We start from the raw sequence: 17,458 nt of genomic DNA on the forward strand, positions 1-17,458 counted from the left end.
GTCTTTCCAATGTTTTCGCCCAGTCCCTGAAAGCAAGAACCTCAGAAATGTCCAGTATGCTGTTTGTAAACATCTAGTACACATCTAGTACACGTCTAGACATTTCACTTCGCTCCCTGAAAGTGAGACCCTCCAGAATGTCCAGTATGTTTGTAAACACATAGGCCTGCAGAACCCAGAATGTGCTTCTGAGACCCTGTGTCAGCAAGGCCACTGTGGTATGGGCTACGACACCTCCACTATGTTATGGGCTACGGCACCTCCACTGTGGTATGGGCTACGGCACCTCCACTGTGGTATGGGCTACGGCACCTCCACTGTGGTATGGGCTACGGCACCTCCACTGTGGTATGGGCTACGGCACCTCCTCTGTGGTATGGGCTACGGCACCTCCTCTGTGGTATGGGCTACGACACCTCCACTGTGGTATGGGCTACGGCACCTCCACTGTGGTATGGGCTACGGCACCTCCACTGTGGTATGGGCTACGGCACCTCCACTGTGGTATGGGCTACGGCACCTCCACTGTGGTATGGGCTACGACACCTCCACTGTGGTATGGGCTACGGACCTCCACTGTGGTATGGGCTACGGCACCTCCACTGTGGTATGGGCTACGGCCCCTCCACTGTGGTATGGGCTACAGCACCTCCACTGTGGTATGGGCTACGGCACCTCCACTGTGAATTGTGTGCCAATGAAATGTCTCGGGGCCAACCATTTGGGGGTCACACTGACAGCCACCTGACTCAGCAGGTGGAGGGGAACAGGCTCCTCACTGGCTGGCTTGTCACCTGTTGTGAAACATTTGTGTCGTGTTTGTGCTAGCTAGCGACTCACAAGGCCTAATGTCACGCTGGACTCCAGGTCAATAAAAACAGGCTTATTTCCAGACACCATGCCTCCACTGGAGATATGTAAACAATATGAAGTATATCTTATCTATCCCATACCAGGAAGTTTCACAGGGCACAGGCAGAGGAGAAAATTGATGCTGCTAATCCCTCAGTGGGACTGGAGAGCCAGGCAGTGCAAAACCCAAACAACGCTGCTGCCTGTTATTACACCTGTCCAATAACAACACTGCTGCCTGCCAGGCTGCCTGTTATCACACCTATCCAATAACAACACTGCTGCCAGCCAGGCTACCTGTTATTACACCTATCCAATAACAACACTGCTGCCTGTTATTACACCTGTCCAATAACAACACTGCTGCCTGCCAGGCTGCCTGTTATTACACCTATCCAATGACAACACTGCTGCCAGCCAGGCTACCTGTTATTACACCTATCCAATAACAACACTGCTACCTGTTATTACACCTATCCAATAACAACACTGCTACCTGTTATTACACCTATCCAATAACAACACTGCTGCCTGTTATTACACCTATCCAATAACAACACTGCTGCCTGCCAGGCTGCCTGTTATTACACCTATCCAATGACAACACTGCCTGCCAGGCTGCCTGTTATTACACCTATCCAATAACAACACTGCTGCCTGTTATTATACCTGTCCAATAACAACACTGCTGCCTGCCAGGCTGCCTGTTATTATACCTATCCAATAACAACACTGCTGCCTGCCAGGCTGCCTGTTATTACACCTGTCCAATAACAACACTGCTGCCTGTTATTATACCTGTCCAATAACAACACTGCTGCCTGTTATTACACCTATCCAATGACAACATTGCTGCCTGCCAGGCTGACTGTTATCACACCTATCCAATAACAACACTGCTGCCTGCCAGGCTGCCTGTTATTACACCTATCCAATGACAACACTGCTGCCTGCCAGGCTGCCTGTTATTACACCTATCCAATGACAACACTGCTGCCTGCCAGGCTGCCTGTTATCACACCTATCCAATAACAACACTGCTGCCTGCCAGGCTGCCTGTTATTATACCTATCCAATAACAACACTGCTGCCTGCCAGGCTGACTGTTATTACACCTATCCAATAACAACATGGCGCAGAAGAAAAGTATTGGGTGTGAAAACAGGGACAATGGCAGGTTATAGTGAGACCAACACAACACAATAGTAACTCTCATGGCCACACAGGCTGGCTGGCAGGCAGGCGGGCTGCTGAGACTGCCGTTGCCATGGAGATGAACTCCCCCGTTGGTTCTGTGTACTGCCTGGTTTAGTTTGGTTCCTTCACTGTAGAATGGACCCACAACTTTTCTGAGAGAGCAAGGGAGCCTTGTTGAGCTTATAGTTAAATTCCCAAGCATCGTACTTTACTTGGCACCATTTTGAGCCTTTAATGAACTAATGATCAGTCCAACTCAGAAACCCTGCCAGCACCAGTGAATGATGTGAATCCCCCTCTTTCTCTCTATCCCCCTCGTTCTGCCTTCTCCGATTGTTTCTCTTTCACATTTTCTCTCCCTCCCTCTCTCTTTGTCTCTCTCTCTCCCTCTCTATTTTTCTCTCTCTCCCTCCCTCTCATTAATCAAAAGTGAACAGACATTTACATATAAACCATGGTTGAGAGGTACCCTTACCTTCAGTTTCTGCTAGCTGTTTCAGCTACTACTGTATAGCTCAGAGTAGTCAACCCTAATGTACAGTATAAATGCAATCATTTCCATCTTCCTTTTCCACTTCGGAAGCTCAGACAATCCCTCTGGGTCTGAAGAGTAGTGCAGAGAAGGAGGCCTGTGGTGTGCTCAGCCAAGGATGCACAATATGGCTGTCGCTTTAAGGACCATTTTAGGATGTCATTATCCACCTTGACGAGCACAACACTTGTCTTCTTTGTCTGTGTTCATTACCTCCAATGATGTAGAGAATTCTGTCGTTGACCCCCATCAACTTGCATTACAGAGTAATCTTGGAGTTCTATCATTGTTGTAGTTCCAGCTGGTTACATTAGAAGCACAGATTCACTCTAGAAACACCAAAGTCCTCTGGAGTAGAATGTTTGTATTTCAGAGGTGAATGTTATTGATCACTCACTACACAGACTAAGTGAATTTAATGGCCCGCAACAAAGCAATCATTGTAATACTGTTAGGGCTGCCATCAGGCGACATCAAACGTTCTGATCCATGCTGTCATGCATGCACACATTAATTACTGTAGTGTTTTTGCAGACATTACTGTAATATTTACTATAGTGTTTTTGCAGACATTGCTGTAGTATTTGCTATAGTGTTTTTGTTTTATCTTTTTATTATCCTACTGGACAAATTCTAAAAGAGCAAATTTTCCATAACCTGTAGGTAGGTAGGACTGGAGTCTGAATGGATAGTTGAGAGCTTCAGTTCTTTTCTATAACACAATATATGGTCTATACTGTACTTGGCATGTAGGTTTCTCACTTTTGGCTGGCACAAATTGGGATATGGGGGAGGAGAATAGGCAGGTTATATGCAAATTAAATACTGTATTGTTACTATAGTTAAAAAAATGTTGTGTTTTTGCAGACATTGTACTTTTTGGGGATAATACTGTAGTATTAACTATAGTATTCTACAGTGTACTACACAATTCTATAGTATGTACTACACATTATTGAGGGATACTACAGTGTGTAGTATAGTATTCTACAGTATACTACACAATTCTATAGTAAGTATTTATTCAGGTGGGCTGTCAGTTATGCAACATAACATTTCTTGAACACCACATTGGAGTTTCAATAAAACACATTCAGATGTCAAGATTTCTGTAACAGAATTCAGATTGGGGTTTCATTTTCACTCTGATTCTAGTCCCCCTTCAACCCCCCCCCCCCCCATCCTAAAGTAAACAAAAAAATAACAAAACAAAAAAAGCATTTTATTTGAACGAGATTCAACTATAAGAGCCTGGCTTTGAGAGCCCATAGAACAACAGTGCCTTTGATCATGTCTGTGCTAAGAGGAGAAGGAGGGTGCGCTTCCCCTTTGAAATCTAATGTGCTCTTTTCATTTCTACATCACCCTCCCTGCCATTTATCCCGCTCTGCCATCCACTGAGCGACTGTTCTGGGGAAACACTGAGTCCCTGTATCTCCCACAGATTCTTTTGTCTGTCTGGTTTGATTGTAGCCGTGTTGTTTTTAAAGGAGAAAGCTGGATGAGACGGTGTGAGCCAGATGAGCGGCTTGTTAAAGGTGTCTGTTCTGTTGTTGTTGGTGGTTTACTCCAGGCATCGTTCATGTGCTGTGTTTAATCTGTCAGGAAGTGGCTCAGTGTTGTTTAGCTGGCTCCCAGGGGAGGATGGAGTGTGACTGTAGTCCTGCTGTGAGTGGCTGGAATCCTATAGGGAACATAGGGGCGTGGCTCCCCCTGCTTCCCTGCTCCAGGAACATCAGGATCCAAAGCAACAGAGCAGAACCAAACAGAGCAGGACAGAGCAGAATCGAACAGAACAGAACAGAGCAGAGCAGAACAGAGTAGTGCAGAAAAGAACAGAACAGAGCACAACAGAGCTGAACATGACAGAACAGAACAGAGCAGAACAGAGCAGCAATTCTTGTTGATGCAACACCAAAGCAAACACAAGTGCCTTGCTGGCTTTCAGATACAGAATAATAATGATCCAAGGGGGTCTCCTACCTAAATTCCTTGCGTGTGTGTCTCTTCATCATGTTCCCCTTACTGTATTTCTACCGAAACTAAAGCTCTATCTCAAAGGCTCTTCCCGCAGCTCACAGTGGCACAGCATAAAGGTGCGATGTCGTCTCATGTTTGCATGAGCATCAGTGCACCTGCCAGGGCAGATGGTCAGACCATTAGTCAGGCCTCGGCCCCAGCCGTCTCATTTATACATAGAGGCACCTCCAATCACAGACCCTGCCCAGTGGTGGTGGATGACGTGTGTTTCCTCTTACACAATGTGAAGCGTCTAGTCTGAGCATCTGGAAAAGCTCTCTAAATCGAATCAATTATTCATTATTGTTTATCGACAAATCTCTTTCTGTTAGTGTTTTTCTGTGGATTGTTCCTGGTATCACGGGGCCACTCTTTTGAGGAGAGTCAGGAGAGTGCTTGAAGAGAGCAATAAGTAAGACAATCAAAACAGGTTGAACCGTTGTTGCTGTCGGCCCAGTACCTCAGCTCTAGGACAGGATTCTGACACCTCTACGTGTCACACTGTGAGATGTGAAAGTGAAATCACACTAGAGTACATATCGTGCCACCTCAGTTCTTGGAAGTCTCGTCTTGTCTAGAAAGGTTTGGGGTGAGCTGTGGATCTTTTTAGTCTAGCTCGGCCATATAGGGCGCTACATTACATTCCATCTACAACAAAGTGTCTCTGGATATGAGCAATCCTGACATGAAAAAACATTTAGAGCTCAACCTTTAAGTTACTAACTGCCCACTATAGTGATTATTAAGGGTTGACAACTGTCAGTGGCAACTCTGTTTGGAACAACGTCATGACATAAAAATCCCCCACGGTTCATCCTAATCCTCTGAGTGGTGACAGTGGTGACCCAATGCTGTCCTGGCGTCTGCCTTACTCTGTTGTCACAGAAAACAACATGAATCTGCCCATCAGGACTGAACCTGTTCAAAGTCTGAGGAGTTGTCATGGTGCTCTTATTTCTAGTTCCTTTCTCGTTCTGTATATTAAAAGCCACAAATGGTTTGCCATCGACCAGATGTATTGGGACTGCATACGGGTGCTGGTAGCTTGCCAAGAAATATTACCTCGAACCCATCGTCAGTAAAAAACAGCATGTGGTTGTACCACTATCTTCACAAACCTCATTTTGTATTTCTGCGAGGCCAGCAGCTGCAGTGATAGACGGATGAGGAGAATGTCCGGAGGGAAATTGCCATAGCTGACGAATTCCATTACCTCTGTCAGGCTGTGTGAAGACTCCAATCTGGTGTTGAAATGAAACTAGCTCCTGTGCACCATCCGCGACGGACTCTGATAAAAGTGGCTCACTTTAACAGACTGGGAACTTCAGTGTTTATAGGTAAAATGGCTGACTTGCCTATTCCTGCTCCGCAAGCCCTAGTTCACTCAAAATCAACATAGGCTACACACAGTACATCACAGTGTAAAGGGACTTCGCCATCTAGCATCGTGTATACATTTGTGTTTCAGATGTTGAATTTATTTTTACTGTAACCAAAACACGTGCAGTGTAACCGGCAGTAAAGGGTTGAAACCCTATGACCATGTCTCATGACTGTGGTGTAACGTCCCAGCTGAGATAATATACAGTACACATAAATACTTAAACACATAGCCCTGCTGAGTTAACTGAGGCCAATATGGCCGCCGACTGCAACACACCCCACAGGGCCTCTGCTTCATTTTAGCGGGGCTCTTTTTGTCAGTCCCCTCACACACACACACACACATATATACACACACACACACACACACACCCTCTCCCCTTAATCCCTCCTGCCTAGGACGGTATCCCCTGCTGATGGAGCATGTAGGGGGCCCCTCGCTTGCTACAGCAGATGGCTCCATGAATCATTCATAGTGTCACGTTGAATAAGACATGAACACTGTAGAGGAGAGGAAACTGAGGACAGGGGAACGGTACATTACAGGGAAATGAACCTGCCGCTGCTCCCAGACATTACTAGAGAAGAGACAGTGGATGGGCATGAGATGGGGACAGAGAGAACTCATTCATATGCTATCTCTCAGATGTGTTCAACAGCGCTGTCTAAGTGTCATGCTACATGTCGGGCAGTGACTCATCTCTCACTCTCTTTAATCTCTCTCTCTTCTATCTCTCACTAAATACACTCTCTCTTCCCTCCCTTTGTCTTCCTCTCTTTCGTTCTCTCTCTCTCTCTCTCTCTCTCTCTCTCTCTCTCTCTCTCTCTCTCTCTCTCTCTCTCTCTCTCTCTCTCTCTCTCTCTCTCTCTCTCTCTCTCTCTCTCTCTCTCTCTCTCTCTCTCTCTCTCTCTCTCTCTCTCTCTCTCTCTCTCTCTCTCTCTCTCTCTCTCTCTCTCTGTGTGTCTGACTCACTCCATCTGTGAGAGTGTTGCTGTTCCTTCTCATGCTGTGTTCTTGGGTAATCAGGCAGACAGACAGGGAGGGATGGAGACAGACAGGGATGGAGACAGACAGGGAGGCAGGGAGGCAGGCAGGCAGGCAGGCAGACAGGGAGGGAGGGAGGGAGAATGGCAGACAGGGAGGGGGGCAGGGAGGGAGGCAGACAAGCTGCTCTGTATGTGTCAGCGGGCCTCTGACGCACGGCCAGCACCAGACATGCTCAGAATCACAACAGCATTTCCCAACGCATAATGGCTACAGGGAGGTGATGCCATTTGCGTCCCAAATGGCACCCTATTCCCTATATAGTGCACAACTTTTGACCAGAGCCCTATGGGAAGTGTACTATGTAGGGAATAGGGTGCCATTTGGGATGCAGACCCTGTTCCACTGCTCAAGGTAGATGTTGCCCTTTACCACAGAACTAGGATCAGATCTCTCTAACTCCTATACTAAACTTAACCATCAGGGGAATGACAAAATATCTGACCTTGTATCAGTGGTTAGGTAGCCTTTTTCCATGTGCTTCCTCTCTGCCGTGTTCGTTGTCATGTTAACCATGAGGCATAGCAATGATAAGGGAATTTCTTAGCTGTGCCACTACTACCATGCACTCCTTCCTGGTCTGAAACTGTGGTGATGCAGTTCTTTCTGTGCCTCAGCAGCATGCAGCTCTGGTATCTGTGTCACACAGTCATTAGCATGGCCATGAGACACACCGATCTGGGGGGGAACTTTTTTCTGGTTCATATACAGTCAATGAACTAAGCCTACCAGACCCAGCTGCTAATGCATTGGGGCCTGTGGGAGAGCCACCCCTTAAGCAGACCAGAACTGTGACCGTTTCTTTCAATGTTAAACAACCTGAGTGGGACCTCTTTATTTATCCACCATCTTTGATATAGATCTCTCCGATAAAGTCTTCCTCTGCTGCTGTTCTGTGTGGGTTAGACACATATTGGTTTGGGGCGGCAGGTAGCCTAGTGAGAGCATTAGGCCAGTAACCGAAAGGTTGCTAGATCAAATCCCTGAGCTGACAAGGTAAAAATCTGTCGTTCTGCCCCTGAACAAGGTAGTTAACCCACTGTTCCTAGGCCGTCATTGTAAATAAGAATTTGTTCTTAACTTAACTTGCCTGGTTAAATAAAATATTGAATAGGCTGATATTTATGGCAGAGCACTGGTGGGCTAAGAGTCTTATGATACTGCGTTCACATCTCACACCAGGTGTGCCAACGCCTTCTGGCGTGTGTAAGGGAGGAGTGATCTTCTATCAGAGAAGCTATAAGGTGAGATAAGATAAGCATATTTAGTTATGGTTGAGGGCAGGGGTGAAAGTTTCTTCAGTGATGTCACTGAAGTAAGGGACGACTAGCCGCCTTAACTATGAAGAAAACCTTGACCCAACCCTGCGAACTGCTAACTGGTTTTACAAAGAAAGGAACTCCAGTTATTGTAATTTTAGATGTAATCCTGATTCCTGATCTTCCCTACCACACATATGCTGTTAATTAATGACTGAAATATGCATAAATTAATAATAATGGAGAGATATAGAGAGGAACTCCATGGAGAACCCAGTCCTTGAGTGGAACCCCTGCTTTGAACAAGGACCCCAAATCCCCAAAGTGAATACATTAACCCACTTTTCACTCCACATTCATTTAATGATATGGAGGAGGAGACCCATGTTTTTTGTGTATATGTGGGGCTCTGGAGTGGCGCTAGAGGTGTCACTACAGACCCTGGTTCAATTCCAGGCTGTATCACCATGGGCTATGATTGGGAGTCCCATAGGACGGTGCACAATTGGCCCAGCGTCGTCCGGGTTAGGGTTTGGCCGGGGTAGGCCATCATTGTAAATAAGAATCTGTTCTTAACTGACTTGCCTAGTTAAATAAAAGTCAAATAATAATTTACCAGGTACATGTTGAGGTTAGATAGTACCAGTAGTAGCCTTCCTTTCTAGACCCACAATCTCACACTGTTCAGGACAGTTTTTATGATTTTTTTTCCTCATCAAAGGGAATGGCATCTTCTGCTCTGGACAGGTGGACGTGCCACTGCTGTATTCCTTGAGCTGTTCTTGTCTAATGATGTTCTGTATTATGTCATTCTGTATTATGTTTCATGTTCTGTGTGAACCCCAGGAAGAGTAGCTGCTGCTTTCACAACAGCTAATGGGGATCCTAATAAAATACCAAATTCCAGTCTTTACCAATAACCACAGCACCATCTGCTGGTTCAAGAACACACTACTAGAGGGCTCGACACAGTAGTCTGGTGCACACAATTATTTATTTATACACTAGATGACTGATAGGGGGCGCTGTGTTGGCACTCCCTCAGTTGTAAAACATATTTTCGAAGCAATAGAAACGCATGTAATGTGTACATTTGTTTTTGCCTCGTTTATTCTGTTGCAGACACATTAATGCATACTATTATATTATGTGAGCTAAACATAAAATAACAATATATGAAAACATATTCCTTAAAGTATAATTTGTTTTATTGCTAATGTTACTGTCCCCACTTCAACAAAAAATACTTAAATACATGTTCTTGGAACATTTAACTGAAATACAGTAGCATTCCATGTATTCCTGTGAAGGACTGGTCCTACTGGGGAGTGCCAATATGGCCGACAGGTGGCTTCAAAGCCTCTCAATGGCCGATACATAGCATACACTTACATACATTTACAAAAAAGCCTCCAACACCCTACTCAACAAATTGGATGCAGTCTATCACAGTGCCATCTGTTTTGTCACCAAAGCCCCATATACAACCCACCACTGCGACCTGTACGCTCTCGTTGGCTGGCCCTCGCTTCATACTTGTAGCCAAACCCACTGGTTCCAGGTCATCTACAAGACCCTGCTAGGTAAAGTCCCACCTTATCTCAGCTTGCTGGTCACCATAGCAGCACCCACCCGTAGCACGCGCTCCAGCAGGTGTATTTCACTGGTCACCCCCAGGGCCAATTCCTCCTTTGGCCGCCTCTCCTTCCAGTTCTCTGCTGCCAATGACTGGAACGAACTACAAAAATCTCTGAAACTGGAAACACTTATCGCCCGCACCAGCTTTAAGCACCAGCTGTCAGAGCAGCTCACAGATCATTGCACCTGTACATAGCCCATCTATAATTTAGCCCAAACAACTACCTCTTCCCCTACTGTATTTATTTATTTATTTTGCTCCCTTGCACCCCAGTATTTCTACTTTGCACATTCACCTACTGCAAATCTACAATTCCAGTGTTTTTTAATTGCTATATTGTATTTACTTCGCCACCGTGGCCTTTTGCCTTTACCTCCCTTATCTCACCTCATTTGCTCACATTGTATATAGACTTGCTTTTGTACTGTATTATTGACTGTATGTTTGTTTTACTCCATGTGTAACTCTGTGTTGTTGTATGTGTCGAACTGGTTTGCTTTATCTTGGCCAGGTCACAGTTGTAAATGAGAACTTGTTCTCAACTTGCCTACCTGGTTAAACAAAGGTAAAATAAATCTCAGTCTCCTAACCTGCTACATTAATTATCCTAACCTGTGGTGTAAGTTCTCCTAACCTTCTATGAAAAAAATATTTTTCTCCTTATGAATATGGAGTTTTTCCTGGTCACGATACATGGTCAGGAACCAGTCATCATTCATGAGTAGGGCCAAAGATGGTGGAAAAATCAAGATATCCCATGAAGGCTGTTTGCCATTGAAACAAATGTTCACAGTTCCCATCTACTTAATGGAATTTGTATTTGTTTCATAGACCCATTGTTGACATTGTCCCAAAAAATGTTGCTTGTCGGCACTCAAGTTTTCAAGATATGTAACTTTCAAAATACAGAAATCATCATACGGCATGATTTCTGTATTTTGAAAGTGAAATATCTTGAAAACTTGACAGCAGCTGGGTCTGGTCTACTTAGTAAGTATTAGTTATTTTTAACCAGAAAAAAACAGCCTATAAAATGTCTCGCTTTCTCTTCTGTCTCATGAGCCATGCAGTGAGGATTCAGTTTCTTTCATTGGGTGGCAGCAAAGAGCTATCTCCAGTGCCACTAACAGCATTATAGTAGATCGGCAGTGTATCATTTACAGTGTAATCAATGGTTTATTACACAGAGAATTTGACTGGTTTTATGGACGACTGCTTAAACAGACCACTGACATTTCATATCCTATGTAACGTGTCATTCAGCATGAAGCTGTGATGGTTGTGTTAGTTGTGCCACCTATCATCTCTATGGGTCTGAAAACTCCAGGGATGCCCTTGATGACTTTTCAGTGACAGGGCTCTAATGCTCTTTCATCTTATCTCACCTCTCTCTCTCTCTCTCTCTCTCTCTCTCCAGATCACGGGGGCGATCCTCTTAGCTGTGGGACTATGGGGGAAGTTTATGCTGGGTGCGTACATATCTATCATCGCTGACAGCTCCACCAATGCTCCTTACGTTCTCATCGGCACCGGAACATGCATCATCGTGTTCGGACTGTTTGGATGCTTCGCTACCTGCCGCGGGAGCCCATGGATGCTCAAGCTGGTGAGAGCTAGGAGAAGTTGGTGAGAGCTAAGAGAAGTTGGTGAGAGCTAGGAGAAGTTGGTGAGAGCTAGGAGAAGTTGGTGAAGGCTAGCAGAAGTAGATGAGAGCTATGAGAAGTTGGTGAGAACTAGGAGAAGTTGGTGAAGGCTAGCAGAAGTTGATGAAAGCTAGGAGAAGTTGGTGAGAGCTAGGAGAAGTTGGTGAGAGCTAGGAGAAGTTGGTGAGAGCTAGGAGAAGTTGGTGAGAGCTAGGAGAAGTTGGTGAGAGCTAGGAGAAGTTGGTGAAGGCTAGCAGAAGTAGATGAGAGCTATGAGAAGTTGGTGAGAACTATTAGAAGTTGGTGAAGGCTAGCAGAAGTTGATGAAAGCTAGGAGAAGTTGGTGAGAGCTAGGAGAAGTTGGTGAGAGCTAGGAGAAGTTGGTGAGAGCTAGGAGAAGTTGGTGAGAGCTAGGAGAAGTTGGTGAGAGCTAGGAGAAGGTGATGAGAGCTAGGAGAAGGTGATGAGAGCTAGGAGAAGGTGGTGAGAGCTAGGAGAAGTTGATGAGCGCTAAGAGAAGTTGGTGAGAGCTAGGAGAAGCTGGTGAGAGCTAGGAGAAGTTGGTGAGAGCTAGGAGAAGTTGGTGAAGGCTAGCAGAAGTTGATGAGAGCTAGGAGAAGTTGGTGAGAGCTAGGAGAAGTTGGTGAGAGCTAGGAGAAGTTGGTGAGAGCTAGGAGAAGTTGGTGAGAGCTAGGAGAAGTTGGTGAGAGCTAGGAGAAGGTGATGAGAGCTAGGAGAAGGTGGTGAGAGCTAGGAGAAGTTGATGAGCGCTAAGAGAAGTTGGTGAGAGCTAGGAGAAGCTGGTGAGAGCTAGGAGAAGTTGATGAGAGGTATGAGAAATGGGAGAAGTTGATGAGAGCTAGGAGAAGATGATGAGAGCTAGGAGAAGATGGTGAGAGCTAAGATAAGTTGGTGAGCGCTAGGAGAAGTTGGTGAGCGCTAGGAGAAGTTGGTGAGAGCTAGGAGACGTTGATGAGAGGTATGACAAGTTGGAGAAGTTGGTGAGAGCTAGGAGAAGATGATGAGAGCTAAGAGACGTTGGTGAGAGCTAGGAGAAGTTGGTGAAAGCTAGGAGAAGTTGGTGAGAGCTAGGAGAAGTTGGTGAGAGCTAGGAGAAGGTGATGAGAGCTAGGAGAAGGTGGTGAGAGCTAGGAGAAGTTGATGAGCGCTAAGAGAAGTTGGTGAGAGCTAGGAGAAGCTGGTGAGAGCTAGGAGAAGTTGGTGAGAGCTAGGAGAAGTTGGTGAAGGCTAGCAGAAGTTGATGAGAGCTAGGAGAAGTTGGTGAGAGCTAGGAGAAGTTGGTGAGAGCTAGGAGAAGTTGGTGAGAGCTAGGAGAAGTTGGTGAGAGCTAGGAGAAGTTGGTGAGAGCTAGGAGAAGGTGATGAGAGCTAGGAGAAGGTGGTGAGAGCTAGGAGAAGTTGATGAGCGCTAAGAGAAGTTGGTGAGAGCTAGGAGAAGCTGGTGAGAGCTAGGAGAAGTTGATGAGAGGTATGAGAAATGGGAGAAGTTGATGAGAGCTAGGAGAAGATGATGAGAGCTAGGAGAAGATGGTGAGAGCTAAGATAAGTTGGTGAGCGCTAGGAGAAGTTGGTGAGCGCTAGGAGAAGTTGGTGAGAGCTAGGAGACGTTGATGAGAGGTATGACAAGTTGGAGAAGTTGGTGAGAGCTAGGAGAAGATGATGAGAGCTAAGAGACGTTGGTGAGAGCTAGGAGAAGTTGGTGAAAGCTAGGAGAAGTTGGTGAAAGCTAGGAGAAGTTGGTGAGAGCTAGGAGAAGTTGGTGAGAGCTAGGAGAAGTTGGTGAGAGCTAGGAGAAGTTGGTGAGAGCTAGGAGAAGTTGGTGAGAGCTAGGAGAAGTTGGTGAAGGCTAGCAGAAGTAGATGAGAGCTAAGAGAAGTTGGTGAGAACTAGGAGAAGTTGGTGAAGGCTAGCAGAAGTTGATGAGAGCTAGGAGAAGTTGATGAGAGCTAGGAGAAGTTGGTGAGAGCTAGGAGAAGTTGGTGAGAGCTAGGAGAAGTTGGTGAGAGCTAGGAGAAGGTGGTGAGAGCTAGGAGAAGTTGATGAGCGCTAAGAGAAGTTGGTGAGAGCTAGGAGAAGTTGGTGAGAGCTAGGAGAAGTTGGTGAGAGCTAGGAGAAGTTGGTGAGAGCTAGGAGAAGGTGGTGAGAGCTAGGAGAAGGTGGTGAGAGCTAGGAGAAGTTGATGAGCGCTAAGAGAAGTTGGTGAGAGCTAGGAGAAGCTGGTGAGAGCTAGGAGAAGTTGATGAGAGGTATGAGAAATGGGAGAAGTTGATGAGAGCTAGGAGAAGATGATGAGAGCTAGGAGAAGATGGTGAGAGCTAGGAGAAGTTGGTGAGAGCTAGGAGAAGCTGGTGAGAGCTAGGAGAAGTTGGTTAGAGCTAGAGAAGTTGATGAGAGCTAGGAGAAGTTGGAAAAGTTGATGAGAGGTATGACAAGTTGGAGAAGTTGATGAGAGCTAGGAGAAGATGATGAGAGCTAGGAGAAGTTGGTGAGAGCTAGGAGAAGTTGGTGAGAGCTAGGAGAAGTTGGTGAGAGCTAGGAGAAGTTGGTGAGAGCTAGGAGAAGTTGGTGAGAGCTAGGAGAAGTTGGTGAGAGCTAGGAGAAGGTGATGAGAGCTAGGAGAAGGTGGTGAGAGCTAGGAGAAGTTGATGAGCGCTAAGAGAAGTTGGTGAGAGCTAGGAGAAGCTGGTGAGAGCTAGGAGAAGTTGGTGAGAGCTAGGAGAAGTTGGTGAAGGCTAGCAGAAGTTGATGAGAGCTAGGAGAAGTTGGTGAGAGCTAGGAGAAGTTGGTGAGAGCTAGGAGAAGTTGATGAGAGGTATGACAAGTTGGAGAAGTTGATGAGAGCTAGGAGAAGATGATGAGAGCTAGGAGAAGTTGGTGAGAGCTAGGAGAAGTTGGTGAGAGCTAGGAGAAGTTGGTGAGAGCTAGGAGAAGTTGGTGAGAGCTAGGAGAAGTTAGTGAGAGCTAGAAGAAGTTGATGAGAGGTATGAGAAATGGGAGAAGTTGATGAGAGCTAGGAGAAGATGATGAGAGCTAGGAGAAGTTGGTGAGAGCTAAGAGAAGTTGGTGAGAGCTAGGAGAAGTTGGTGAGAGCTAGGAGAAGTTGGTTAGAGCTAGAGAAGTTGATGAGAGCTAGGAGAAGTTGGAGAAGTTGATGAGAGCTAGGAGACGTTGATGAGAGGTATGACAAGTTGGAGAAGTTGGTGAGAGCTAGGAGAAGATGATGAGAGCTAAGAGACGTTGGTGAGAGCTAGGAGACGTTGATGAGAGGTATGACAAGTTGGAGAAGTTGGTGAGAGCTAGGAGAATCTGGTGAGAGCTAGGAGAAGTTGGAGAAGTTGATGAGAGCTAGGAGAAGATGATGACAGCTAGGAGAAGTTGGTGACAGCTAGGAGAAGTTGGTGAGAGCTAGGAGAAGTTGGTGAGAGCTAGGAGAAGCTGGTGAGAGCTAGGAGAAGCTGGTGAGAGCTAGGAGAAGTTGGTGAGAACTAGGAGAAGTTGGTGAGCGCTAGGATAAGTTGGTGAGCGCTAGGATAAGTTGGTGAGAGCAAGGAGAAGTTGATGAGCGCTAAGAGAAGTTGGTGAGAGCTAGGAGAAGCTGGTGAGAGAGCTAGAAGTTGATGAGAGCTATGAGAAGTTGGAGAAGTTAGTGAGGGCTAGGAGAAGCTGGTGAGAGCTAGGAGAAATGGGAGAAGATGATGAGAGCTAGGAGAAGATGATGAGAGCTAGGAGAAGATGATGAGAGCTAGGAGAAGTTGGAGAAGTTGATGAGAGCTAGGAGAAGATGATGACAGCTAGGAGAAGTTGGTGAGAGCTAGGAGAAGTTGGTGAGAGCTAGGAGAAGTTGGTGAGAGCTAGGAGAAGTTGGTGAGAGCTAGGAGAAGTTGGTGAGAGCTAGGAGAAGTTGGTGAGAGCTAGGAGAAGTTGGTGAGAGCTAGGAGAAGCTGGTGAGAGCTAGGAGAAGTTGGTGAGCGCTAGGATAAGTTGGTGAGCGCTAGGATAAGTTGGTGAGCGCTAGGATAAGTTGGTGAGCGCTAGGAGAAGTTGGTCAGAGCTAGGAGAAGTTGTTGAGAGCTAGGAGAAGTTGGTGATGAGAGCTAGGAGAAGTTGGTGAGAGCTAGGAGAAGTTGGTGAGAGCTAGGAGAAGTTGGTGAGAGCTAGGAGAAGTTGGTGAGAGCTAGGAGAAGTTGGTGAGAACTAGGAGAAGTTGGTGAGCGCTAGGATAAGTTCATTAGAGGTAGGAGAAGTTGGTGAAAGCTAGGATAAGTTTGAAAGCTAGGATTAGTTGGTGAAAGCTAGGATAAGTTGGTGAAAGCTAGGATAAGTTGGTGAGCGCTAGGAGAAGTTGGTGAGAGCTAGGAGAAGTTGGTGAGAGCTAGGAGAAGTTGGTGAGAGCTAGGAGAAGTTGGTGAGAGCTAGGAGAAGTTGGTGAGAGCTAGGAGAAGTTGGTGAGAGCTAGGAGAAGTTGGTGAGAGCTAGGAGAAGTTGGTGAGCGCTAGGAGAAGTTGGTGAGCGCTAGGATAAGTTGGTGAGCGCTAGGATAAGTTGGTTAGAGCTAGAGAAGTTCATTAGAGGTAGGAGAAGTTGGTGAAAGCTAGGATAAGTTGGTGAAAGCTAGGATTAGTTGGTGAAAGCTAGGATAAGTTGGTGAAAGCTAGGATAAGTTGGTGAAAGCTAGGATAAGTTGGTGAGCGCTAGGATAAGTTGGTGAGAGCAAGGAGAAGTTGATGAGCGCTAAGAGAAGTTGGTGAGAGCTAGGAGAAGCTGGTGAGAGAGCTAGAAGTTGATGAGAGCTATGAGAAGTTGGAGAAGATGATGAGAGCTAGGAGAAGATGATGAGAGCTAGGAGAAGATGATGAGAGCTAGGAGAAGTTGATGAGAGCTAGGAGAAGTTGATGAGAGCTAGGAGAAGTTCATTAGAGCTAGGAGACGTTGATGAGAGGTATGACAAGTTGGAGAAGTTGGTGAGAGCTAGGAGAAGATGATGAGAGCTAAGAGACGTTGGTGAGAGCTAGGAGACGTTGATGAGAGGTATGACAAGTTGGAGAAGTTGGTGAGAGCTAGGAGAATCTGGTGAGAGCTAGGAGAAGTTGGAGAAGTTGATGAGAGCTAGGAGAAGATGATGACAGCTAGGAGAAGTTGGTGACAGCTAGGAGAAGTTGGTGAGAGCTAGGAGAAGTTGGTGAGAGCTAGGAGAAGCTGGTGAGAGCTAGGAGAAGCTGGTGAGAGCTAGGAGAAGTTGGTGAGAACTAGGAGAAGTTGGTGAGCGCTAGGATAAGTTGGTGAGCGCTAGGATAAGTTGGTGAGAGCAAGGAGAAGTTGATGAGCGCTAAGAGAAGTTGGTGAGAGCTAGGAGAAGCTGGTGAGAGAGCTAGAAGTTGATGAGAGCTATGAGAAGTTGGAGAAGTTAGTGAGGGCTAGGAGAAGCTGGTGAGAGCTAGGAGAAATGGGAGAAGATGATGAGAGCTAGGAGAAGATGATGAGAGCTAGGAGAAGATGATGAGAGCTAGGAGAAGTTGGAGAAGTTGATGAGAGCTAGGAGAAGATGATGACAGCTAGGAGAAGTTGGTGAGAGCTAGGAGAAGTTGGTGAGAGCTAGGAGAAGTTGGTGAGAGCTAGGAGAAGTTGGTGAGAGCTAGGAGAAGTTGGTGAGAGCTAGGAGAAGTTGGTGAGAGCTAGGAGAAGTTGGTGAGAGCTAGGAGAAGCTGGTGAGAGCTAGGAGAAGTTGGTGAGCGCTAGGATAAGTTGGTGAGCGCTAGGATAAGTTGGTGAGCGCTAGGATAAGTTGGTGAGCGCTAGGAGAAGTTGGTCAGAGCTAGGAGAAGTTGTTGAGAGCTAGGAGAAGTTGGTGAGAGCTAGGAGAAGTTGGTGA

General features: G+C 46.2%; 1 protein-coding gene across 1 annotated transcript in view; it reads left to right on the forward strand.

The window, feature by feature from the left end:
• The window catches only part of LOC115179836 (tetraspanin-7), a 37,347-nt gene that overhangs the window by 9,057 nt on the left and 10,832 nt on the right, over nucleotides 1–17,458 (forward strand). The window contains exon 2 of the mRNA XM_029741664.1: nucleotides 11,344–11,532. Coding sequence (XP_029597524.1) covers nucleotides 11,344–11,532 — 189 coding nt within the window. The remainder of the gene's footprint in view (nucleotides 1–11,343; nucleotides 11,533–17,458) is intronic.

The sequence above is a fragment of the Salmo trutta genome, chromosome 39, assembly GCF_901001165.1.
Source record: "Salmo trutta chromosome 39, fSalTru1.1, whole genome shotgun sequence".
Taxonomy (NCBI): domain Eukaryota; kingdom Metazoa; phylum Chordata; class Actinopteri; order Salmoniformes; family Salmonidae; genus Salmo; species Salmo trutta.